The 27,290-nt window shown below is 39.6% G+C and overlaps 2 protein-coding genes across 2 annotated transcripts in view; both read left to right on the plus strand.

The window, feature by feature from the left end:
- LOC106803710 (uncharacterized) overlaps positions 1 to 14,374 on the plus strand; it is a 34,217-nt gene extending 19,843 nt beyond the window's left edge. Inside the window, exons 6-10 of the mRNA XM_087434004.1 lie at positions 2,125 to 2,184; positions 2,468 to 2,515; positions 7,680 to 7,727; positions 12,647 to 12,706; positions 14,295 to 14,374. Of these exons, the coding sequence (XP_087290130.1) occupies positions 2,125 to 2,184; positions 2,468 to 2,515; positions 7,680 to 7,727; positions 12,647 to 12,706; positions 14,295 to 14,374 (296 nt within the window). The remainder of the gene's footprint in view (positions 1 to 2,124; positions 2,185 to 2,467; positions 2,516 to 7,679; positions 7,728 to 12,646; positions 12,707 to 14,294) is intronic.
- A 92-nt stretch (positions 14,375 to 14,466) lies between these two features.
- LOC147918141 (uncharacterized) lies at positions 14,467 to 22,247 on the plus strand. Its single transcript, XM_087434006.1, has 6 exons — positions 14,467 to 14,488; positions 18,283 to 18,342; positions 18,606 to 18,653; positions 18,925 to 18,972; positions 19,519 to 19,566; positions 21,718 to 22,247. The coding sequence occupies exons 1-6, from the start codon at positions 14,467 to 14,469 to the stop codon at positions 21,918 to 21,920; spliced, it is 429 nt and encodes a 142-aa protein (XP_087290132.1). The 3' UTR covers positions 21,921 to 22,247.
- The last annotated feature ends 5,043 nt before the right edge of the window (positions 22,248 to 27,290 follow it).

A 27,290-nucleotide genomic window follows, 5' to 3' on the forward strand; every position in this document is an offset into this window, starting at 1 on the left:
GTCTTGTAACTCACTAGACTCACGACCTGCTGTCCTGAGTATGAAGACAACAGACCAAAGGCCCCAGGGCACCTATAGATAAGAAGGAATCAGTTTGTACTTTTCCCTGTGGTTCACAAGCCCTTTTGAAGCAGTGGGGAACAAGCACAGAACAAAACGTGCGAAGAACTTTGCTGTGCACCAGTCCCAATTTCTGAAGTCAGTCTTGATCTTTTCGGCTCCTTGGTTTCTTCAGTGATCAAATTAGGTTCGAACACTGGCCTTGGCTTTTTTGAAGGGCTGTGATGAAGAGCAAATGAAATAATGTCAGTGAAAACACTTGCTTTTGAAAACATAACATGGATTTAGTTATTTATGTATTCATTGTGTTCTTTAATATCCCTTCCTAAGTTTCACTGCCGTAAGATTAAAACAACAGCCCCAATTTGCTATTTCTATAGCTAAGAAACAGAGGGGAAGCAAATATGCAAAGCACAAGTTTAGTATAACCACAGAGCTGAGCTGTACTATTAGGTTTTGATTTTTCTGGTGATCAGGGAAAAATAAGACATGTTAAGTTCCATGATGATGATTATCAGAGAGAAGTTCCAGTTCATAATTTTATATTCAGATTTTATGATGGAAAATTGTTACATTATTGTTTTTACTTCAATCAATGTAGGGTAATAAGAGATTTTGGTTTATCTGAAAATTAATGGCTCACTGTTAAGGAAAAGAAAGAGACTTCTAAGACACATTAAAGTCCGTTCTTGAAGATATTTTCACATATAAACATGATTATGCTACCATTTTCATTCTTGGAATTTATGCCAAATCCTATACCTCAAATCCAGGTTTACAGCCACCGAAAAAAGATCTCACTGAGTGCATAAAATTGCATGCCAGAACCGTATCCATATGAACAAGAACACATGTAGCAGAAAAAGGATAAAACAAAGCAATGGTTTGGAATCTATTTTCGTCCAACAATCAATTATCTTTAAAAAACTTTTTATCTTTGCATGTTTGCCTCTTTTACTTTATACTGTAGATAAGTCTCCCCTCCCATTGTATATATTCAGAGAAGTGTAAATGGGACTTGGCCTATCTTTCTATCTTTGGAAAGAATTGCCCTGAAATGCTGAGCTCCCGTAATGAAAAGGTTATTTGCTGAGAATATTTAACATACCTTGAAGAGGAGATGTTTTTAGTGTCCACAATGGTGGAGATATGTTGTTTCTCTATAGATTGTTTTCTATTTCTAGCGGGTATTTTTACAAAGGACTCCCCATGAGCTCTATCTCACTAAATCCTCGACAACCATCCTTTGAACGCTGGCTCTGCCATCACTGGTATGACTCTCAGCAAGTTACTTACTCTCCCAAACTTCTTTCCTCTTTTGTAACACTGAGTCCTCCAAACTACAACTCATGTCAGTGTGACTGGAGCATTAAGGGAGATAATGCAGTGAAGCATTCAACACAGTGCCTGGTTCAGTAATAATCGCTCAATAGCTCTTGGCTTTTATTCATCTTGTTGTCACATCCACAAAGGCCACAGCTCCAGAAAACCATGTGGATGAGTTGGGTATATTGGGATATGCGTGCTTTGGAAAGCTATGGCTGATTCCTTTGTTTTGATGGGAAATTTGTTAAACGTGACTCTTTCAAACATGAGATGCTGTTGTGGATTCTAAGATTTGATGAATTGGCTTTGGCAGCAGCTCTTCATGTCAGCAACGTGTGCTGAAGACTGTCGAGTAGCCACATTTCTGTTTATTTTTCCATTGGACAAGTATTTCTCCAACACCTCCTCTGTCTCAGGCACTGTGCTAGGAGCTATGAATAGAGAAGGAAAGCGAGATAGTCTTGTATATTACCATCCAGTTGCGATAAAGAAAAAAATGTATTCTTCATGAAGGTCAACATCTTCACGTGCACACAATATGTGAATTTGGTTCTACTGAGTTACACAGAATCAGGGAACTCTTCTTTGAATCACAGGGCGCATATTTTTAAGGATGGTCTCTCTGGCACTGCATTATACTTGTGTGGGTGTGGGCATACGTACTCATATAAACACATACACAAACGGTCGAAAAATTGGCATGAAAAATTGACTAATATTTCCTCTCATTTCTTCTAGTTGTCTCCTCAATTGTCACTACTATTGCTCCTACAACGGCTTATCTGAAAGATAAACGCAGTGAGTTATCATCTATGTTTGCCTCTATGTCATGCTATAGGCTTTTTTTCCCTCCTGATCACCTTAACTTTTGAACTTCTCCTGCTTAACGTAGAAAAGACCAGTTCTTTTTGGAATTGTGGGTCTCATAATTTTGATATTTCTACTGACTCTGCCTCCTGTCTGTCAGCAGATTATATACATGTGTGTACATATGAATATATGTATATATTCCTAATATATGCACACATTGTCAAATAATGGGCACGGACAATTGCCTAATATTTCCTGTCATTTCTTCTAGAGTTCCCTGCTATAGGCTCTACAAAAGCCTCCCCAACAGAGCAAAGTGGTAAGTTTTTGTATATGCTTGCTCTCGTGTCATGCTATGGCACTTTTGTCCGTCCTGATCAAATTAACTTTTGAAACTTCCTGGTTTATAGTAGACAAGACCAATTATTCCTGGAATTCTAGGGCACATGCTTTTAATGAGTATCTCTTCTGTCTCTCTGTTGGCAGCTTATATATATATATATATATATATATATATATATATATATATATATATATATATGTATATGCACACACAAATATATATATACGTGTATATCAACTGTCAACTAATAAGCATGAAAAATTGAGTAAATTTTGATCTCATTCCTTCTAGAGGTCCCTGCTATTAATCCTACAAAAGCCTTCTAAAGGATGAAAGCCATTAAGATTTGGATATGTGTGCCTTTATTTCATGCTATAGCACTTTTTTCCTTTGGATAAAGTTAACTTTTGTACTTCCTTGCCTTAAAAAAGAGAAACTAGAATGGCTGGATGTAACAGAATCGATTGAGTGTTATTTTAATTCAACTCATCATTCCACAGGTGTAATAGTAAGATAGTAAATGCTGGTTTGGTGATGAGATGACTGTAAATTAGAGGGTGCAGTGACGGGCTCTGAATTATTTCAACGATGGATTCCATTGATTTGTGTGGCTTTTGTTTCTAATGACTGAGGAATTTGTGATATCAAGGTGCCTCCAGATTTCTTTTTAAGCTTTGATCCATGCTAGCAGCTAATAACATGATCTGACACAGACTGAGAGCTTCCTATACAGAAGGCATTGTGCTGGGTTTTGCATGCATTTTCTTGTTTAATTCTCATAATACTCCTAGGAGGTTGTGCAATATATTTTCCGCATTTTATAGATGAGGACAAGGAGTTAAGATTAATTAAGTCTCTTGCACCACGCCACACAGCTAGATCTAGAGTTTCAACATGGCCATCTGAATCAAGAGATCATACACTTACTCAGTTCTCTTTTCTTCCTCCAAAATATAGTCCCAGAGTAAGAAACCCCAAAGCAAAGCCCTGAGACATGATGGCCACATGGTGGGGGGTGGGTAAGTGCATGGGCTTCACAGTAACTCAGACTGGACTTGAACACCAGTTCCTTTAATGATTAGTTGCATTGATATAAGAAAATTACTCACATTTCCTAAGAGACCATTTCCACATCTGCCATCCAGGATCATAACACCTAAGTTAGTTATTGAAGAGAAGGTGGCCCATGTGGCATGTCTAGCACAGGGTGTCTCATTTAGCTGGCAGAGAATCAGTACTAGTATGTGGCCCTTTCTCCCTACATATGTACAAAGTAAATGACTAGAAGCATTGGATCTAGCCCTGCTGATCTTTCCTCCATTTGCAACATCAAGGGGGCTCTGGACCTCAGCTCACACCTTACCTGACCAAGGGCAAGGAGTTATGAACACATCACCTTTGAGATCCCTTTCAACATCAAGTGCTACTAATTCTGGAGTTCTGTCTCTTGAACCCAAAACATGTAAAAGGGAAATTTCCACAAGAAAAGACTCAGCCTTGTGGTTCAATGCATACCAGTCTGGCTCACCATCATTATCAAATTAAACAAATCAAAATCTTTCTTAAATCTTGTTCCATTTATTGGTAGTATAAATGTTCCTCTATGTCCTCATAGGATTAAACTAGTATAGGCTCTGAACACGGAAAAGAAAAAGAAAAGGAAAACTTAACTAACCTATCTTGGCCTGAGATTCATTCTCCAAAATATTAAAGTCACAATTCTGTTTTTTAGGGTTGCTATATGGATTACCTGAAGCAAAATAGGTGAAAACACCCAGCTACTTAGCACACAAGAAATGCTCAAAAAGAGATTCCACTTCTGAGGATCTTACTTGATCAAAAAATAAGAACAATTATACGTGTTTCAGGAATGTTCTACTCAGCAAGCAGAGTCACTCTCACTTTCACCTTATTGTACTAAGAGCACGACCCCAAAAAAACATTATTAAGTGACCAAACGGTGTTCACTTGAGGGAGCCACGTGGCAGCTCAGCAAAAAATCGAATAATTTTTCCTCTGCAGTTTATTACGGTCTTAGGTTTTCCAGATTTGAATTTTATACACCACAGCAAGGTGTAATTTCATAATGAGAGATTGGGTGAGAGTAACGTGTACACATATACTTCCATTCTACATAACGAATGTATTTCTTGCCATTGGTAAATGCAGCCCAACAAACATTTACTGCAGTACTGGCCTGTGCCAGGCCTGGAAGGGACGTGTGGATGAGCATACTGGGGTGAATTCCTTTTCCAAAGAGGATGCACTCTTATAAAGAGACTACATTCTTTTCGTAGTCACTCACGGTCACTCGTGATTCAGGAATGATGTCCCAAAGGAGTCTCTTTGATGCTGATGCGGCACTTATTTTAACAGTGTGGGCAGAGGGTTGAATGTGCTTGTGTCTCAGCAGTGATCCTGTAACTCGCTAGACTCGGGACTTGAGTCCTGAGAATGAACAAAACAGACCAGAGGCCCCAGAGCACCCATAAATAAGAAGGAGTCAGTTTGTACTCTTCCCTGTGGTTCACATTGTGCTCTTCCCTGTGGTTCACAAGCCCTTTTGAAGCAGTGGGGATAAGCACAGAAGAAAATGTGTGAAGACCTTGGCTGTACACCAGTCCCAGTCTCTGAAGTCAGTCTTTATCTTCTCGGATCCTTAGTTTCATCAGTCATCAAATTAGGTTCGAACACTTGCCTTGGCTCTCTCCTGGGGCCGTGATGAAGATCAAGTGAAATAACGTCAGTGAAAACACTTGCTTTTGAAAACACAACATGGATGTATTTATTTATGTATTTACTGCATTTCTTAATATCATTTCCTAAAATTCACTATCGTAAGATTAAAACAACAGCCCTAATTTATGATTTACACCACTAGGAAACTGAGGGGAAGCAAATATACAAAGCATAAGCTTAATAAAACCACTGGGCTTAAGTGTCCTATTAGGTTTTCATTTTTCTAGTGACCGGGGAAAAATAAGACTTGCAGTAAGTTCCATGATGATGATTATCAGAGGGAAGTTCTAGTTCACAGTATGGTTTACTTGGCACCTAATTTCTGAAACAAATGTCTCCTTTGGGCTTCTCAGGGCAACAAAGCTAACGAGGACATTTCTGTTAGTGCCATTCTACAGCAAATTTGCAGTGAGTGCTGTTTCTTGGAATTTCTTTGTTTTTGATAAAAGCTAAGAGTATAACTTGGAAGCACAATCAAGGAAGCTATTTTGAAGAAGGTAAAACTAGTTTCTGATCCACCTTGCTTGAGAAAGAGAAGTTAGGACACATAGACAGAAATTATTATGAAAAACTGTTACGTGATTGTTTTTACCTCCATCCTTGCATGCTAATAAGAGATTTTGATTTATATTTTAATGAAGAAGTCACCGTTACAGAATAGAAAGAGACGTCTATGACACGTTAAAGGCAATTCTTGAAGATATTTTAACACTTAAACATGATTATGCTAACTTTTTCATTCTTGGAATTTATTCCAAATCCTATACCTCAAACCCACTTTTGTAGCCACCAAAAAAAGCCCTCATTGTGTGCATAAAATTGCATACCAGAACCATATCCTTATGGGCAAGAACATATCTAGTTTAAAAAAAAAAGATAAAGGAAAACAGTGGTTTCAACTCTGTTTCCTCCATCAGACAGTCAGTTATCTTTAAAGAATTTTTCTTTTTCTATGCTGCCCTTTTCCTTTTTTACATCATAGATAGCTCTCACATCAGATTCTATATATTCGGAGAACTCTAAGTGTGTCTCTGCTTAAATTTCTATCTTTGGAAAGAATGGCACCGAAATGCTGGTCTCCTGTAATGAAAAGGTCATTTGCTAAGAGAATCTAACATACCTGGAAGAGAAGACATTTTCAGTGACCACGGGTGGAATTGTGGTGTTTCTCTATAGAATATTTTCTATTTCTATGGGTTATTTCTACAAAATACTTTCCACATGCTCTATCTCGTTGAATGCCCACAATGATCCCTTGAATGCTGGCTCTGTTGTCACTGGTATGATTCTGGGCAACTTACTTGTACTCGCAAATTATTTCCTCATTTTTAACAAGGAGTCCGCCAAAATACAGCTCATGTCAGTGTGACTGGAGCATTAAATGAGATAATGCATGTGAAGCGTTTGACACACGGCCTGGCACAGTAATAATCACTCAATAGCGCTTCGCTTTTATTCATATTGCTGTCATGTCCACAAACACCACAACTAGGAGAATCATGTGCATGACTGGGGATATTGGGATAGGCATGTTTGGAAAGGTATGGCTGATTCCTTTGCTTTGAGGGGAAATTTTCTTAAACCTGATTCTTTCAAACATGAGATGCTGTTGTGGAGTCTAAGATTTGATGAATTGATTTTGGCAGCAACTCTTCATATCGGCAGCTTGTGCTGAAGACTGTAGAGTAGCCACATTTTCTGTTTATGTTTCCATTCAACAAGTAGTTCTCCAGCACCTCCTTTGTGGCAGGCACTGTGCTAGGAGCTGTGAATACAAAAGGAAAACAAGATAGTCTTGGATATTACTGTCCCGTTGTGATAAAGAAGAAAACAATGTATCCTTCACGAAGGTCATCATCTTCATGTGCAGAAACACAGTACATGAATTAGATCGACTAAATTACGTAGAATCAGATGAGCTATTCGTGGAATCGTAGGGCTCATATTTGTAAGGATGGTCTCTCTGGCACCGGCTTGTGTCTGTGTTTGTATGCATACACACGTACTCTTGTAAACACGTAAACACACTGTCGAGCAATGGGCATGGATAATTCACTAACAGTTGCTCCCATTTCTTCTAGTTGTCACCTCATTTGTCACTACTATTCATTCTACAAAGGCTTATCGGACAGAGGAAAGCAGTCAGTTATTGTCTATGTTTGCCTCTCTGTCGTGCTATAGGCTTTTTTCCCACCTGCTCAACTTGACTTTTGGACCTCTCAGTCTTAAAATACAAGAGACTAATTATTCCTGGAATTGTGGGGCTCATAATTTTCATATTTTTGGTGACTGTCTCTCCTGTCTTTCAGCATATTATGTACATCTAATTCCTCTATATATACACACACTGTCAAATAATGGGCATGGACAATTGACTAATACTTGGTCTCCTTTCTTCTAGAGGTGACTGCTATTGGTTCTACAAAAGCTTCCCCAACAGAGCAAAGGGGTAAGTTTTTTTATCTGCTTGCCCTCATGCCATGTTTTGGAATTTTTTTTCTCTCCTGGTCAAATTACTTTTTGACCTTCCCTGGTTTATAGTGGACAAGACTAATTATTCCAGCAATTGTAGGGCACATAATTTTAATTAGTGTCTCTCCTGTCTCTCTGTTGGCAGTTTACATATGTATATGTACATATTTATACACACACACACACACACACAGATACATGTTTCAACTGTCAACTAATAGGCGTGAAAATTGAGTAAATTTTGATCTCATTCCTTCTAGAGGTCCCTGCTATTAATCCTACAAAAGCCTTCTAAAGGATGAAAGCCATTAAGATTTGGATATGTGTGCCTTTATTTCATGCTATAGATGTTTTATCATATGGATAAACTTAACTTCTGAAATTCCCTGCCTTAAAATAGGAAAAGTAGAATGACTGAATGTTCCAATAGACTGAGTGATATTTTAAATCAATCCATCATTTCCTAGGAGTCGTCTTATCACAGTAAATGCTGGTTTTGGGATGAGATGACTGTAAGTTAGAGGATGCAATGGTAGGCTCTGAATTATCTAACAATGAACTTCATTCGTTTGTGCAGGTTTTGTTTCTAATGACTGGGAAAACTTGGTAAGACAGGGCTTCTAGATTCCTTTTAAGCTTTGATCCATGCTAGCAGCTAATAACATGATCTGACACAGACTGAGAGCTTCCTATACAGAAGGCATTGTGCTGGGTTTTGCATGCATTTTCTTGTTTAATTCCCGTAATACTCCTATGAGGTGGTGCAATATTTTTTCCCCATTTTATAGATGAGGACAATAAGCTAAAATTAGTTAAGTCCCTTGCACCACACCACGCAGCTAGATCTGAGGTTTCAACCCGGCCATCCGAATTAAGAGTTCATACACTTCCTCAGTTCTCTCTTCCTCCTCTACGATATGGACCTAGAGCAAAAAATCCCAAAACCAAGGCCCTGAGACACGACGGACACATGGTAGGGAGTGGGTAAGTCCCGGGCTTCACAGAATCACAGACTGGATTGAATAGTATTTCTTTTACTGATTAGGTGCATGAATTTGGGTAATTTATTTACATTTTCTGAGCAATACTTTCCTCATCTGCCAATCAGGATAATTACACCTAACTCAGTTATTGAAGAGATAAGGTCACCTACGTGGAATGTCTGGTATAGCTGGCACTGAATCGGTACTAGTTCCTGGCACTTTCTCCCTACATATCTATAAAGAAAGTGACTGGAAACATTGGCTCTAGCCCTGCTGATCTTTCCTCCATTTCCAATATCAAGGGGGCTCTGGACCTCAGGTAAGACGTTACCTGACCAAACACGAGGAGTTATGAACACATCACCTCTGAGATCCCTTTCCACACAGAGTGCTAATGATTCTGGGGTTCTGACTCTTGAAGATAAAACATGTAAAAGGGAGACTGTCTCAGGAGAAGACTCAGCCTTGTGATTCATTGAATACTTGGTCTGGCTTATATCATTATAGTTGATTAGACAAATATAAACCTTTCATAAATGTTCCATTTATTGGTAGCATAATTGTCTCTCTATTTGCCCACAGGATTTAAATTGTATAGGCTTTGGAACATAAAAAAGAAAAAGAAAAAGAAAAATTTACTTAACTTTTCTCAAACTGAGATTCATCCTCCACAATACTAAGGTCACAATGATGTTTTTTAGGGTAGTCGTATGGATTAAACGTAACAAGATAAGCGAAAGCGTCTAGCAACTTAGGACACTGGAAATGCTCAAAAAGAGATTCCACTTTTGATGATCTTACTTCATCAGGAAATAAGAACAATTATACATCTTTCAGGAATGTTCTACTCAGCAAGCAAAGTCACTCTCACTTTCATCTTGCTATACCCTGGTATAATGCCCAAAAATGTTATTATGTCCCCAAATGGTGTTCACTTGAGGGATGGGGATGGCGACTCAACAAAACATCCTATAATTTGGCCACTGCTGCTTTATTATGGTATTAGGTTTTCCAGATTTGTATTTTGTATACCGCTGTAAGGTAAAATTTCATAATTAGTGATTGAGTGAAAGTAATGTGTACATAAGTACTTCCATTCTACGTAATGAATGTATTTCTTGCCATTGGTAAATGAAGCTCAACAAACATTTACTGCAGTACTGGCCTGTAAGGTAAAATTTCATAATTAGTGATTGAGTGAAAGTAATGTGTACATAAGTACTTCCATTCTACGTAATGAATGTATTTCTTGCCATTGGTTAATGCAGCTCAGCAAACACTTACTGGCCTGTGCCAGGCCTGGGAGAGATGTGTGGATGAGCACACTGGGATGAATTACTGTCCCAAGGAGGATGCCCCGTTGTAAGAGAGTACATTCTTTTCCTAATCACTCAGCGTCCCTCGTGATTCAGGCATGATGTCCCAGAGGACTCCCGTTGATGCAGATGCTGCGCATTTTTAGACAGTGTGGGCAGAGGGCTGACTGTGCCTTGGTCCAGGCAGAGGTCTTGTAACTCACTAGACTCACGACCTGCTGTCCTGAGTATGAAGACAACAGACCAAAGGCCCCAGGGCACCTATAGATAAGAAGGAATCAGTTTGTACTTTTCCCTGTGGTTCACAAGCCCTTTTGAAGCAGTGGGGAACAAGCACAGAACAAAACGTGCGAAGAACTTTGCTGTGCACCAGTCCCAATTTCCGAAGTCAGTCTTGATCTTTTCGGCTCCTTGGTTTCTTCAGTGATCAAATTAGGTTCGAACACTGGCCTTGGCTTTTTTGAAGGGCTGTGATGAAGAGCAAATGAAATAATGTCAGTGAAAACACTTGCTTTTGAAAACATAACATGGATTTAGTTATTTATGTATTTACTGCATTTCTTAATATCATTTCCTAAAATTCACTATCTTAAGATTAAAACAACAGCCCTAATTTATGATTTCCACCACCAAGTAACAGAGGGGAAGCAAATAAGCATAATATAAGTTTAATTAACTACCTGGATAAAGTATCCTATTAGGTTTTGATTTTCCTAGTGATCAAGGGAAAATAAGAAGTATAGTATGTTCCATGCTGATGAATATCATGGACAAGTTCCAGTTCATAACTTGTTTTACTCAGCACTTAATTTCTGAAACAAAGGCCCCCCATGGTCTTCTCTGGGCATCGGAACTAATTAGGTCATTTCTGTTAATGGCATTCTACAATAAATTTCTAATGCAGATTCTTGTGGGTTTTTTGTTTTTGATAACAACTAAGAATATAACTTGGAAGCATAATTCAATGAAGTGATTTTGAAGAAGATACAACTAGTCTGGTCCTAGTTTTTCACCAACCTTGATTGAGAAAGGGACCTTAGGATACATACACAGATTTTATTATGGAAAATGTTTACTTTATTGTTTTTACCAAAATCAATGCATGGTAATAAGAGATTTTGATTTATCTTTTAATGAATAAGTCACTGCTACAGAAAAAAAAGAGATTCCTAAGACACGTTAAAGTCAGTTCTTGAAGACGTTTTTACACTTAAAAATGATTATGCTAGCATTTTCATTCTTGGAATTTGTTCCAAATCTTTTACATCAAGCCCAATTTTACAGCCACCAAAAAAAGATCATAAGGCACTCTTTATAAGTGCATAAAATTGCATACCAGAGACATATCCACATGGACAAGAACACATATAGTAAAAAAAGAATAAACCAAAACAATGGTATCAACTCTGTTTTCCTCCATGCAACAGTCAATTATCTTTAAAAAACTTTTTATCTTTGCATGTTTGCCTCTTTTACTTTATACTGTAGATAAGTCTCCCCTCCCATTGTATATATTCAGAGAAGTGTAAATGGGACTTGGCCTATCTTTCTATCTTTGGAAAGAATTGCCCTGAAATGCTGAGCTCCCGTAATGAAAAGGTTATTTGCTGAGAATATTTAACATACCTTGAAGAGGAGATGTTTTTAGTGTCCACAATGGTGGAGATATGTTGTTTCTCTATAGATTGTTTTCTATTTCTAGCGGGTATTTTTACAAAGGACTCCCCATGAGCTCTATCTCACTGACTCCGCTACAATGATCCTTTGAATGCTGAAGCTGTCGTCACTGGTATGAGTGTCAGCAAGTTACTTATTCCCCCAACCTTATTTCCTTGTTAGTAACACTGAGTCCTCCAAAGTACAAGTGACATCATTGTGACTGGAGCATTAAATGAGATAATGCACGTGAAGCATTTAACACAGTGCCTGGTGCAGTAATAACGACTCAATAGTTTTGATTCATATTGTTGTCATGTCCACAAACACCACACTCCAGAAAATCATGTGCATGATTGGGGATATTGGCATATGCATGCTTTGAAAAGGTCTGCCTGATTCTGTTGCTCTCATGGGAAATTTGCCTAAACCAGACTCCGTCAAACCTGAGATTCTGCTGTGGATTCTGAATTAATGAATTGATTTTGGTAGCCTCTCTTCAGGTCAGCAACATGTACTGAGGACCGTAGAGCAGCAACATTTTCTGTTTATTTTTCCATTCAACAAGTATCTTTCCCATACTTCCTTTGTGCCAGGCACTGTAGTAGGAGCTATGAATACTGATGGAAAACAAGATAGTCTTGGATATTACCGTCACATTGTGATAAAGAAGAAAACAATGTATCCTTCATGAAGGTCAATGTCTTCATGTGCAGAAACACAATACCTGAATTAGATCTACCGAATTACATAGAATCAGATGATCTATTCCTGGAATCATATGGCTCATATTTTTAGGGACAGTCTTTCTGTCAGCAGATTATGTTTGTGTGTGTGTGTGTGTGTGTGCGCACATACACACATACTGGTGCAAACACATACCCACACTGTCAAATAATGGGCTTGAATAATTGACTAATACTGCCCTTCATATCTTCTAGCCGTCACCTCAATTGTCACTACTATTCACTCTACAAAGGCTTATCCGACAGAGGAAAGTGGTAAGTTTTGTCTATGTTTGCCTCCCTGTCATGCTATAGGCTTTTTTTCCCTCCTGATCAACTTAACTTTTGTACTTCTCATGCTTAAAATACAAAAGACCAATTATTCCTGGAATTGTGGGGCTCATAATTTTCATATTTTTTGTGACTACCTCTCCTGTCTGTCAGCAGATTATATATATGTCTATATTCCTCTCTATACACACACACTGTCAAATAGTGGACATGGACAGTTGACTAATACTTGGGCTCCTTTCTTCTAGTTCTCACTGCTACTGCTTCTGCAACAGCCTCCCCAACAGAACAAAGTGGTATGTTTTTTATATGCTTGCCTTCATGTCTTGCTATGGCATTTTTTTGCTTCTGGGTCAAATTACCTTTTGAACTTTCCTGGTTTATAGTAAGCAAGACAAATTATTCCTGGAATTGTAAGGTACTTTTTTTTTTGTTCGCTGAGGAATTTTCGCCCTGAGCTAACATCTGTTGCCATACTCCTCTACATTGTACGTGAGCTGCCGCAGTCATGGCATGGCCGCTGGTAGACGAGTGGTGTAGGTCTGCACCTGGGACCAAACTCAGGCTGCTGAAGTGGAGCACGCCGAACTTAACCACTAGGCCACCGGGGCTGGCCCGAGGCCACAGATTTTTAATGATTATTACTCCTGTCTCTCTGTTGTCAGATTGTATATATATATGTAAAGGTCACTACCATTAATTCTACAAATGCTTATCTAAGAGATGAAAGCCTTAAGTTTTTGTATATGTTTACCTTTATGTCAAGCTATAGCCTTTTTTCCTCTGCAGAAACTTACCTTTTGAACTTCCCTGCCTTAAAAGAGAAAAACTAGAATGGTTGGATGTTGCAGAATAGACTGAGTGATATTTTAAATCAATCCATCATTTCCTAGGAGTCATCTTAGTACAGTAAAGGCTGGTTTGGGGCTGAGACGACTGTAGATTAGAGGGTGCAGTGACCGGCTTTGAATTATTTCAACAACGGACTTCATTCATTTGGGCAGCTTTTGTTTCTAATGACTGAGGAATATGTGATATCAAGGTGCTTCTGATTTTTTTTAAGTGTTTGGTCCTTGCTGGTAGCTAATAACTTGAACTGACACAGGCTGAAGCTTCCTATACAGAAGGCACTGTGCCGGGTTTTGCATGCATTTTCTTGTTTAATTCTCGTAATACTCCTAGGAAGTGGTACAATATTTTTCCCCATTTTATAGATGAGGGCAATGAGCCAAAATTAATTAAGTCCCTTGCACCATGCCACACAGCTAGATCTAGAGTTTCAACCTCACCATCTGAATCAAGAATGGTGCAGTGATGGACTCCGGATTAGTTCAGCGACGGACTTCATTCATTTGCATGGCTTTTGTTTCTAATGACTGAGCAATATGTGACATCAGGGGCTTCTAGATTTTTTTTGAAGTTTTTGAACCTTGCTAGTAGCTAATAACATGAACTGATACATACTGAGAGCTTGCTATACGGAAGGCATTGTGCTGGGTTTCGCATGCATTTTCTTGTTTAAGTCTCATAACACTCCTATGCGGTGGTACAATATTTTTTCCCTATTTTATAGATGTTGAAAATGAGGTAAAGTTAATTAGTCCCTCGCACCATACCACACAGCTAGATCTGGGGTTTAACCCAGCAATCTGAGTTAAGAGTTGATACACTTACTCAGTTCTCTCTTCTTCTCCTAAGATATAGTCCTACAGCCCCAAACCCCAAAACCAAGGCCCTGAGACACGATGGACACACAGTGGGGGGTGGGTAAGTGCATGGGCTTCATAGTATCACAGACTGGACTTGACCTCCAGTTCTTTTAATGATTAGTTGCATCAATATAGGAAAATTTCTTATTTTTTGAGCAACACTTTCCTCACCTGCCAACCAGGATAATTACACCCAACTCAGTTATGGAAGAGGTAAGGTCACCTATGAGGAATGGCTAGCATAGGATGTCTCATTTGGTTGTCACGGAATCAGTGCTAGGTTTTGGCCCTTTCTCCCTACATATGTACAAAGAAAGTAACTAGAAGCATTGGCTCGAGCCCCGGTGACATTCCTCCATTTCCAATATCAAGGGGGCTCTGGACCTCAGCTAACACCTTACCTGACCAAGAGTGAGGTGTTATGAGCATATCACCTCTGAGATCCGTTTCCACAAGAGGAGCTGAAGATTCTGGAGTCTGACTCTTGAAGATAAAACATGTAAAAGGGAAATTTTCTCAGGAAGAGAGAATCAGCCTTGTGGTTCAATGCAGACCAGTCGGGCTCACCATCATTTTCATTAATTAAACAAATATAAATCCATCTTAAGTGATGTTCCATTTATTGATAGAATAAATATCCCTCTATATGCCCATAGAATTAAAATAGGATAGGCTTTGGAACATGGAAAAGAAAAAGAAAAAGAAAAAGAAGAAGAAAAATTGACTTAACCTTTCTCAGCCTGAGTTTCATCCTCCAAAATCTACGGTCACAATGAAGTGTTTTAGGGTAGTTGCATGGATTAAATGAAACAAGATACGTGAAAGAGCCTAGCAACTTAGAACACAAGCAATGCTCAAAAAGAGATTCCACTTTTGACAATCTTACTTCATCAGGAAATAAGAACAATTATACATCTTTAAGGAATGTTCTATGCAGCAAGAAGAGTCACTCTTAGTTTCACCTTATTGTACTAAGAGCACGACCCCAAAAACATTATTAAGTGACCAAACGGTGTTCACTTGAGGGAGCCACGTGGCAGCTCAAGAAAAACTCGAATAATTAGGCCACAGCAGTTTTATGATGGCCTTATGTTTTCCAGACTTTTATTTTTAATACCAGTAAGGTGTAATTTCATAATTAGAGATTGGGTGAGGCTACTGCTTACACACATACTTGCATTCTACATAACGAATGTATTTCTTGCCATTGGTAAAGGCAACTCAGCAAACACTTATTATAGTACTGGCCTGTGCCAAGCCTGGGAGGGATGTGTGGATAAGCACACTGGCGTGAATTCCTATCCCAAGGAGGATGCACGGTTGTAAGACAATACGTTCTTTTCCTTGTCACTCACAGTCACTCATGATTCAGGTATGATGTCCCAAAGGAGTCCCTTTGATGCAGATGCTTCACATATTTAGACAGAGTAGACACAGTGCTGAATGGGCCTTGGTCACAGCAGGAGTCCCATGCCTCACTAGACTCAGCACTTAAAGTCCTGAGTGTGAACATAACAGACCAAAGGCAATAGAGCACCCATAAATAAGTAGGATGGTTTGTACTTATCCCTACGGTTCACAAGCCCTTTTGAAGCAGTGGGGAACAGGCACATAACAAAATATGCAAAGACCTTTGCTGTGCACCAGTCCAAATCTCTGAAGTCAATCTTTATCTTCTCAGACCCTTAGTGTCATCAGTGACCAACTTAGGTTCAAACACTTGCCTTGGCGTTCTCTTGGGACCGTGAGGAAAAGTACATGAAATCATGTCAGTGAAATCACTTGCTTTTGGAAACATAACTTAGACATATTTATTTACGTATTTACTGTACTTTTTAATATGCTTTCCTAAAACCAACTAACGTAAGATTGCAACAATAGCCGCAGTTTACTGTTTCTACAGCTAAGAAACAGAGGAGAAGCAAATATGCAAAGTGCAAGTTTAATATAACCGCTGGGCTGAAGTGTCCTGTTAGGTTTTGATTTTCCTAGTGATGATGGAAAAATAGGATGTACAGTAAGTTGCTGGTGATGATTATCACAGAGAAATTCCAGTTCATATTGTGTTTTACGTGGTACCTGATTTCTGAAGCAAATATCTCCCATGAGCTTCTCAGGACAACAAAGGTAATGAAGACATTTCTGTGAATGTCATGCTACAGCAAATTTTTAATGCTGATCCTTCAAAGCTTTTTGTTCTTGATAAGAGCTAAGAATATAACTTGGAAGCACAAACCAATGAAGTGACTTTGAAGAAGATGAAACTAGTCTGGTCCAAGTTTTTGACCAACCTTGGTTGAGAAAGAGAACTTAGATACATACACAGATTTTGTTATGAAAAATTGTTACTTGATTGTTTTTACCTCCATCAGCGCATGGTGATAAGAGAGTTTTATTTATCTTTAATGAATAAGTCACCGTTAAGGAAAAGAAAGAGACTTGAAGACACGTTCAAGTCAGTTCTTGAGGATATTTTAAAATCAACACACGACTATGTTAACATTTTCGTTCTTGGAATGAAATCCAGGTTTAGAGCCACCAAAAAAAGATCTCACTGAGTGCATAAAATTCCATACCAGAACCACATAGGTATGGATAGGAACACATCTATTAGAAAAAGGATAAACTAAAACAATTGTTTCAACTCTGTTTTCCTCCCTCCAACAGTCAATTGTCATTAAAAAAAATTCTTATCTTTGTTTGTTTGTCTTCTTTTCTTATTAGATTTTGCTAAGTCTCACCTCAGGGAATATATATTCAAAGAAGTATAAATGTGACTTGGCCTATCTGTCTATCTTTGGAAAGAATTGCCCTGAAATGCTGAGCTCCTGTAATGAAAAGCTCATTTGCTGAGAATATTTAACACATCTGGAAGGGGAGATGTTCTTAGTGTCCACAATGGTGGAAGATATGCTGTTTCTCTATAGATTATTTTCTATTTCTAGGGGTTATTTTTACAAAGCACTTTCCATGTGCTCTCTCTCACTGCATCTGCCGCAACGATCCTTTGAACTCCGGCCCTGCCGTCACTGGTGTGACTCTCAGCAGCTTACTTATTCTCCCAATCTTTTCTCCTCATTTGCAACAAGGAGTCCTCCAAACTACAACTCACGTCAGTGTGACCGGAGCATTAAAGGAGATAATGCACATGAAGCATTTAACACAGTGCCTGGTGCAGTAATAATCACTCAATAGCTCCTGGCTTTTATTCATATTGTTGTCATGTTCATAAACACCACAGCTCCAGAAAATCATGTGCATGATTGGGGCTATTGGTCTATGCATGCTTTGGAAAGGTCTGCCTGATTCCTTTGCTCTCATGGGAAATTTGTCTAAACCAGACTCCTTCAAACCTGAGAATCTGTTGTGGATTCTAAGATTTGATGAATTGATTCTGGCAGCAACTCTTCATGTCGGCAACATGTGCTGAAGACTGTAGAGCAGCCACATTTTCTGTTTATTTTTCCATTCAACAAGTAGTTCTCCAGCACCTCCTTTGTGGCAGGCACTGTGCTAGGAGCTGTGAATACTGATGGAAAACAGGATAGTCTTGGATATTACCGCCCAGTTGTGATGGAGAAGAAAAAAATGTATCCTTTATGAAGGGCAACATCTTCATGGGCAGGAACACAATCCATGAATTAGATCTTCTGGATCACATAGAATCAGATGAGCTATTCCTGGAATCGTAGGGCTCATATTTTTAAGGATGGTCTTCCTGTCTCCTGATCATGTGAGTGTTTGTGTGTGTGTGTGTGTGCATGCGTACACACACACTCTTATAAGCACATACACACACTGTCGATTAATGAGCCTGAATAATTTCCCGATACTTCCTCTCATTTCTTCTAGCTGTCACCTCAATTGTCACTACTATTGATGCTACGAAGGCTTATCTGATAAATGAAAGCAGTAAGTTATTGTCTATGTTTGCTTCTTTATCATGCTATAGACTTTTTTTCCCTCCTGATCAACTTAACTTTTGTACTTCTCAGGCTTAAAATACAAGAGATCAATTATTCCTGGCATTGTGGGGCTCATAATTTTCATATTTTTCGTGACTGTCTCTTCTGTCTGTCAGCAGTTTCTGTATACATATATATTCTTCTATACATACACACACTGCCAAATAATGGGTGTGACAATTGACTAATACTTACTCTCATTTCTTCTAGTTGTCACTTCTCCTGGTTCTGCAAGAGCTTACCCAACAGAGCAAAGTGGTAAGTTTTTTATATGCTTGCCTTCGTGGCATGCTGTCATATTTCTTTTACTCCTGTTTAAATTTCCTTTGGCGCTTCCCTGGTTCATAGTTGATAACTCCAATTATTTCTTCAATTGCGGGGCTCATATTTTTAATGAATATCACTTGTCTCTCTGTTGGCAGATTTTGTGTTTGTTTAAACACACGCACACACACACATACACATATGCATCTCACTGTCAAGTGATAGGCATGAACACTTGAATAATACTTGCTCTCATTTCTTCTAGTGGTCACCGCTGCTGATTCTATGAAAGCTTTTCCAAAAGAGGATAGTGGTAACTTTTTGTATATGTTTACTTCCATGTCATTCTGTAGCATATTTCTCCCTCCTGATCAAATTTTCTGTGGAACTTCCCTTCTTCGTAGTCGATAAGACCAATTGTTGTTGGAATTGTGGGGCTCCTATATATATATATATATTTTGTATACATATAAAATATACATATACACATACATATTTTTTTTGTGAAGATTGGCCCTGACCTAACATTTGTTGTCAATCTTCCTCTTTTTGCTTGAGGAAGATTGTCCCTGAACTAACATCTGTGCCAAACTTCCTCTATTTTGTATGTGGGACGCCACCACAGCATGGCTTGATGAGCAGTGTATAAGTCCGTTCCCAGCATCTGAACTTTCGAATCCCAGGCCGCCAAAGCGGAGTGCGTGTGCTTAACCACTACGCTACCAGGCTGGCCCCCAGTGGGGCTCATATTTTTAATGAATATCTCTCCTGTCTCTCTGTTGTCAGATTTTATATATGTATCACACTGTGAAAGGATATGCAAGAACATTTGACTAATACTTGCTCTCATTTCTTCTAGAGGTCACTGCCATTAATTCCACAAAAGCTTGTCGGACAGATGGTATAAGTACGTTTTTGTTTATGTTTGCCTTTACGTCATGCTACAGCATTTGTTTCCTGTTCATAAACTTTTGAACCTCCTTGGCTTAAGGTAGTAAAACTAGAATGGCTGGATGTTGCAGATTAGACTGAGTGTTACCTTAAATCAATCCATCATTTCCTGAGAGTCATCTTAATACAGTAAATGCTGGTTTGGGGATGAGATGACTGTAAATTAGAGAGTGCAGTGATGGGCTCTGGATTATTTCAACAATGGACTTAATTCGCTCGTCTGGTTTGTTTTCTAATGACTGGCAAACACATGGTATCAAGGTGCTTCTAGATTTTTTTTAAGTCTTTGGTCCTTGCTAGTAGCTAATAACATGAAATGACACATACTGAGAGCTTCCTATACAGAAGGCATTATGCTGGTTATGCATGCATTTTCTTGTCTAATTCTCATAATAATGCTATGAAGTGATAGAATAATTTTTTCCCCATTTTAATGAGCTAATCAATGAGCTAAAATTAAGTCCCTTGTCCCATGCCACACAGCTGGATTTGAGGTTTCAACCCAAGCTATCTGAATTAAGAGTTCATACACTTACTCAATTGTCTTCTCTTCCTCTAAGGTATAGTCCTAGAGCAAGAAACCCCCAAGCCAAGGCCCTGAGATAAGATGGACACATTGTGGGGGGTGGATAAGTGCACGGGCTTCACAGTATCACAGACTGGACTTGAACCCCAGTTCTTTTAATGATTAGTTGCATCAATATAGGAAAATTACATTTTCTGAGCAACACTTTTCTCATCTGCCAACCAGGAATAGTTACACCTAACTCAGTTATTGAAGAGATAAGGTCACCTATGTGGAATGTCTAGCATGGGGTGTCTCATTTAGCTGGCACAGAATCAGCACTGTTTTCTGGCCTTTTTCCCAATAGATGTACAAAGAAAGTTGCTAGAAGCATTGGCTCTAACCCTGCTGATCTTTCCTTCATTTCCAGTATCAAGGGGGCTCTGGACCTCAGATAACACGTTACCTGACCAAGGGCAAGGAGTTATGAACACATCACCTCTGAGATCCCTTTCCACAACAAGAGATAATGATTCTGGGGTTCTGACTCTTGAAGATAACACATATAAAAGGGAGATTTTCTCATGTAGAGACACAGCCTTGTGGTTCACTGAATAGCCATTCTGGCTCACCAATATTGTCATTAGTTATTTTTTGATATCATGTATTTTTTGCAAAACTACAAAGACAGTTAAGTGCAAGTATCCTATGACATCATAGCCACAATGAGAGACATTTGGGAAGGACAGATGTATGAACCATGACCTCCTAAAGTTTCAGAGAATTTGGATTAACCACTCTTCCATTTTATATAATGCCCTCTTCACTAAAACCTCCCACCCACCCCACTGTGAACACCACCAAACTTCCATGGATTGTACCCTTCATAGGAATCTCATTGCATGCACAACATGTAATGGCCCAGAGGCTTCTGAATCAGAATTCAGCTTTATATTTATGCTTAACCATTTGATGTCTGTGGTATTTATTGCACTCGGAGATGCAGAATTACGGAATGGCTAAGAATGTGTTCTTTAATGTCATGTTGCTGGGATTGATATCTGGTTTCTGGTACGTACTAAATACATGACATCAGGCAAATTACTTCTCTCTCTGCCCTCAATTTATTTGTAAAATGGGAATGCCAGTAGTAATCTCACAGGTTATTGTAAAAATCAAATAAGATTAAAGTTTTGCGTGCAAAGCTCTCAGAACAAGTGTTTAGCGTTTGTTTAGTTTTTAATGAATATTAGCTCTTACTATTACTTAGAGACATAGTAGGGGTGAAGAAATGGTAAAAGCTATTTATCAGAAATGCTTTTTTCATTCGTTAAAAACATAACCTTACTTTTCATATTTTGGAATGTTCTAAGTGAATTTAGCAGAGGTTGTTGATTGACACGACCTGTAACCTGGATTCTGAGTTGTCTTGTTGGTGTTACCTATAGTAGTGTGGGGAGTAGATGTTTACTTTGGGTTTTGGTGGTGCGGGGTGTCACTGCAATGTAGCTCATTTGAAATAAATAACCGTGACCATCCTCCCATTAATACGTCCCATCCTTTCAAAAGAAAAGGTGAAACTAATCAAACGTCTTCTCTTAGACGCCCTGCAGTTTCAGCTCACCATCACCTGTGCCTACTACACCTACGTCCTCCTCCTCCTCAAGAGCGTGGTCTACTTCGCCATCTTCGCCTTCTGTCTGTTAAGGAGAACAGCAGTCTTTGGCAATGGAGAGTGTTGTAACAGCTGGTGGCACAAAGAAGTCAACTTTTCTTCATTTATTTTACGTAAAAGTTTCTCCTGAGGATCTAGCTGGGCTTTCACTCTGGGTTTGGTTATTTCAGTTCACGTGTGTACTTTTCTATTATGTCATTATTGTGTAATGGTTTCTCAAACCACTGGGCAAACAGAAAATTTTACTCTCTAACAATGAATTCTGCCATTACTCCAGGGCGAGGCCGAGGGATAGTCCTTTAGCACCACTGTCTCCATGATCTTCATCAGCTCATGCAGCAACCCAAATAGTGATGCCTTCAGAGTACAGACAGCATGCAGCTTCTAGTCATATCCCTTAGTGCCCTTTACCCAGATGACTGCCTTGAAGTCTTCCATTTTACAAATCCTGATGCCAGAATTTCCTACTTGAATTCTGTACTTTGTTTTTCATAACAGGCATAATAAACAAAAATCAAAAGCTTACATTTTTCTGTGTGTACTTGAATTTGATTAAATCTCATTGAAAGTCCAGGGTAAGAAACAGCATGACAACTGAGCTATCAAATCCAGTGTTGGTTGTCATAATGGTCAATGCCACAGTTCTAATTCTTTCCCTGAGATAGTGGTTATGATGCTTTCTTTGGGGCACTGGCTCCAAAGGGAACCACAGTCAAATGAAGGCAACCAGGTTACCGCTCTTTCAAGGGTCACCAGATTCAGACTCATTTGGTTTGGGACATTCCGATACTGCCAGTATAACATCTAATATGACTTGCACTGTGTGTGCTCAGCTCTACACTACTGTTTCACAAGCATCGTGTTTCCTGCTCCTCACAATAACCCCATGAGACCTGCACTAACACCAAGGGGCATCATGGTGGAGGGGTTATGCCCCTGGACTCTGAACCCTGAGTACCTGGGTTTGAATCCAAGGTCTAGTATTAGCATCTATGTGACCTCAGGCCAGCTATTTGAACTCTCTGTGCCATAACTTCCTCATCTGTAGAATGGAGTTACAGCGCGCTGTCTCCTGGAGTGTGTGGATTAGATGACATAATAGTGCCTGGTGCTTGCAAGTCCTCAGCTGCATTAGCATCCGCTGTTGGCGGGTCTACTTTTGAATAGTAGATACTCCACAACAAAAAGCACTGACAGTCATCTCTGATCTTATTTCCCCACAGAGAGGTTGTGTGTGGATGGAATAGGGACTCAGTGAGTTTCTGCTTCGTCCCAGGCAGCCCCGTTAACCCTCTAACAGCCCCAGAGGTTGGTCTAATTATGGTCCACACTGTACAGATTTGGGAAGATTAACTTCTTTCTCAAGATCACTATTTTGTAAGTAATCGTCATTTAAAGCCAGGTCCCTCTGAAGTCAGAGCCAGTGTTTTATTACCCAATATCATGTGGCCTTCTCTTCACCCAGTTTCAACAGGGAAAGACAGAACAAAACAAAAGGTGCGCTGCTTCCTTACTAAAGGCAACCTACAAGGAGTCAGTGAGAATTTTCTTAGGGACTCGTGGGTGTACCTATGTTTATTACGTGTGTATTTACTCTGTCATTACTGTAATTGCTCCCTTTGTTTCCAACAGTATGGAAACCCTAATTTATTCTATGAGGGGGTGTTGTAGATTTGCAACTGCTTTTTGGGGGGCTGCTAATGAAATGGTTCGAGAGTCTTGGGCAGAGCAGTACTAGGCAGTGTCTCGTGTGGCTTCACACTTCTTAGAGACTTCCTTCCACACTGGGCTTGGGCTGCCCTGAACTTGGTGGTACAGGGAGGGAGAGCACAGGTGGTGGTGGAGGAAACAGCCTGGGTGGTGGGAGGTCGCTGGTGTAGTTGATGGTGTGTTATTTTCTCAGGCTTCTTTTGTTTACATGCTCTTTCCAATGTGGTTGATTCTTGGAAAATGCTCAAAGTCAAACCAACCCCTACTGGTTGTGGCTGCGCAAGCAGTGGCTATGGTGTCATAAATAAATTAAGGACAGTTAATCCACAACCAATATTGCTCACTTTCAAAAAGCCACAGCTAATGGGAGGAAAATACCCATCTACACACACATGCAATTGCTATCAACTATACTGTTAGGGTGTTGGGTAGCAGGTTCCCTGCTTTTTACATACAATGTTACTCCAATTAGCTATGGCATGAGTTGGGAATCTCAGGCCCAGGACTGTTCAGATGCTGCATTTCAGTCCACTCTCATGAACCTGTTCTGAAGGAAAGAGCAGACAGGATATCTTGGAGCACTAAAATAATCCTAACAATCCTCCAAGTATCTGGGCTCGTCCATGGTGTTTGATTTACTGAGGCTGGTACCTTTTGCTTTCATTTTCTCAGTGTAGACTGGGTGACACAGATCTGTGCCCATGAACCTGGTGGCATGGATGGACTATAGATGTGGGCAATAGTGATGTGCTTTTTCCCTCCCAAGAACACAGAGATACAGAGGCCCCAAGTTCAACTGTGTAATTGAATGTCATATACTGAATCACATAAGTCCCCCTAATGAGTCAGAGTCAACCTGAGCAAGGCTTAATAGAGGGCATTAACATCAGTTGAAAGTGTGATTGGGCTCAAAATAGAAGTTTGATGACGTACACCTGAAATTTATACAAGGTTATAAACCAATGTTACTGCAATAAACAAAAAATTTAAAAAAAAAAGAAGAGGGCTGTTCAGCAATGTGAGCATAAAGAGCAAATGTCCCCAACCCCACCCACCCCAGCATGGTACAGAGTGGGTGCCCAGCCCACAGACTCAATCTGTCCAGTCCCAGGGGGAAGGAGAGATCTACTGTTGAGATCAATGCTTTAGTCTTTCACAGTTTTACTTCATGGCAGCACATTAAAATTACACGCTTCCTTCTTCTTGGTCTGTGCTCTGAGAGCCCACTTCTGGGTGAGCCTTGGCTTCCTATGAGGATCAGCGGCATCTACTGGTTGAGCCCAGCATGTCTGGATGAGAGCTCTTGCTCAGGTTAAATTAATACATTGACGTCTGGCTTAGACATCATCTGTGGGCTTGGTGTATCTGCGACTCCACTCCTGAAACAGGACGTTCTCACTGTGACAACACCGTTGAGCTCCCGAGGTTTCAGTCCCAAGGCAGACCCTGGAGCTGTTCCTCACCCTTCTCCTCCATGGGAAGCTCTTCCTGGTCAGGACCCGGCCTCCCAGTGACCACCCCAGTTGCATTTCTGTCGTTTGGCCCATTCTTAGAACAAACACACATGGAGTTGTTGTGATCTGCACAAATAGCCAGTTTCCACCCCAAACAGCACCATTCCCACAACACATGATTGAGTTTATCTTGAATGACTCAATGAATAATGAAAGAAAACTAGCAGACATACTGCCTTCCTATGAAGCATTGAGGTGAATATTCATGTTTAAATAAATAGCTCACCATATAATTTAGTTCATTTTAATTCAAATTAGCTAAACACAAAGGGAAAATGATGGTAGTGAAATCATAGTGTGGGTTCAAAGTACGAGAACTCAGACTACTTCAGGACCATACTTCTAGGAGAAAGGTACTATTTCATGATAAACTAATACAAAACTTCTGGTGACCTTTTATATGTATTCACGGTCCCTCCTTGTCCCCCTTTTGTAATTCCAACACTTTTGGTCAAATACATAATGAAAAAGAAGAAAAATAAAACTAATCATTTTGATATGTTGGATTTTATTACTTTTTAAAATTGTACAAAGAGCACATGTGCATAAGTTAAAAAACACAAGTTTAATGTAGGGTGTTAAAAGAAATACAAAAGAAATCTGAGGCATGAAACAAAAAAATCCCATTCTGTGAATCAAAATTAAAAGATACTTTGCTTACTAGAACAGTGTTCTTCCAATATGTTGAGAAATCTTCTGATTAGGAATACAGCAGAAGCCTTTTGTGCAACTCTTCATTAGCAGATCAGACTCAGTCTCACCAAATACAAGACAGTTCATTCCATTATCTTACCAGTCACAGGCAGGCTACTAAATGTACGTGAATGTGGTACAGTGTCTGTGAGATTTTGCAATAAATATATATACAAATTTATATATATATATATATATACATATATATATATACATATATATATATATATATTTTTTTTTTTTTGCTGAGGTAGTTTCACCCTGTGCTAATAGCTGTGCCAATCCTCCTTTATTTTTTGTATGTGGCTTGACACCACAACCTGGCTGACTAGTGGTACAGGTTCGTGCCCTGGATCCGAGCCCAGGAACCTGGGCTGCAGAATCAGAAAACTTCAAACTTAACCAGTAGGCCACATGGCGAGTTCCTAAATAAGTTTTTTATTAGCCATTCAGTGAAGTAAGCAGTGGATGTCACCACTTCAACCTTCAATAGGGAGACCCCATCTCCTGTCCTTCTTTCCTCTGGTGACTTTCAATGAGGGGTTTTCACACTAGAAAAGAGAGAACACAAAACTATCTGAGATGTGGTGTAAAGGCAAAATGCTCCATTTGCCTATGTCTTTATAAGAACGTCTGTGCACTGCAGATGAGCTGTGTTACAGACACTTACAGGACCATGGCTGTGGCCACACAAGAATTTATCTAAGGCATTTAGAAAAAGATCTCCTATTCACATGCCCACATTTTTGCTTCATGTCCAACCACTGTTGTGGAAAGAAGGGGCTGAAGCGTGTTGGGTGCTTCTGAGGCAGACACGGGGCCTCCAGTCACCACGACTCTGGCCGCCTCTGCTTCCCAAGGACCCCAGATCCATCCACTCCTTTTCCCATCTGTGACTGAATAATCAGGCAGAGTCGCTGCTACTCCAATTTACTTCCTGTTCATTTGCTTGTATTTCTGAGGATGAAATACTTGGTTTGAGGATCTGAAGGGATTTAACAACGTACCCACCTTGAGGCTCATCAAGAGCTGCTGCTCTGACTGGATCACATCCTTCATCTCGGAAGCTCCAGAACACTGGAGAGACATTCCAGTGCAGGGCTGGAGCAGACGCTGGAACCAGACTGGGGGGCCTGAGTCCGGGCTCTGCCACTTGCTCCCTGTGTGACCTGGGACAAGTTACTCACCCTCTCTAGTCTCACTGGCCTCAGGTGTGAATGGAGACAATAACAGGACCACGTCTCACAGGACTGTGGCCCACACAGCACCCGTAAGTTAGGGTTTGTGAATAAACAACATCTGACACGGAGACACTTTGGTTAAGTCAGCAATTATGAACTTGTGTTCATTCTTTAGAAATTTGGGACTCTGAGGTATTTTTCCTACTTCAGTAATTTATACCTCTGCAGAAAATGTTAAGAAATGTGACATTAACAAAATATGACTGATAAATTCATGTAAATAGGACAAATCTGGTTAAACACTCACGCTCATATTCTTTGATTTTACTTGGAATCTGCTGGAAGAAAATGCTCCACATTTAACTACTTTGTTGTTATAGTTTCATTTTCAAAGACTTACTT

This window comes from Ceratotherium simum, chromosome 1 (assembly GCF_057802395.1).
Source record: "Ceratotherium simum simum isolate JZ-2026a chromosome 1, ASM5780239v1, whole genome shotgun sequence".
In the NCBI taxonomy this organism is placed as follows: domain Eukaryota; kingdom Metazoa; phylum Chordata; class Mammalia; order Perissodactyla; family Rhinocerotidae; genus Ceratotherium; species Ceratotherium simum.

Excerpts from the sequence above, each read along its gene's own strand:
- LOC147918141 (XM_087434006.1), top strand. The coding sequence starts at position 14,467 with ATGGACACACAGTGGGGGGTGG. Across the intron at positions 18,343-18,605 it reads TTATCTGATAAATGAAAGCA|TTGTCACTTCTCCTGGTTCT; the intron begins GTAAGTTATTGT and ends CATTTCTTCTAG. Across the intron at positions 18,654-18,924 it reads TTACCCAACAGAGCAAAGTG|TGGTCACCGCTGCTGATTCT; the intron begins GTAAGTTTTTTA and ends CATTTCTTCTAG.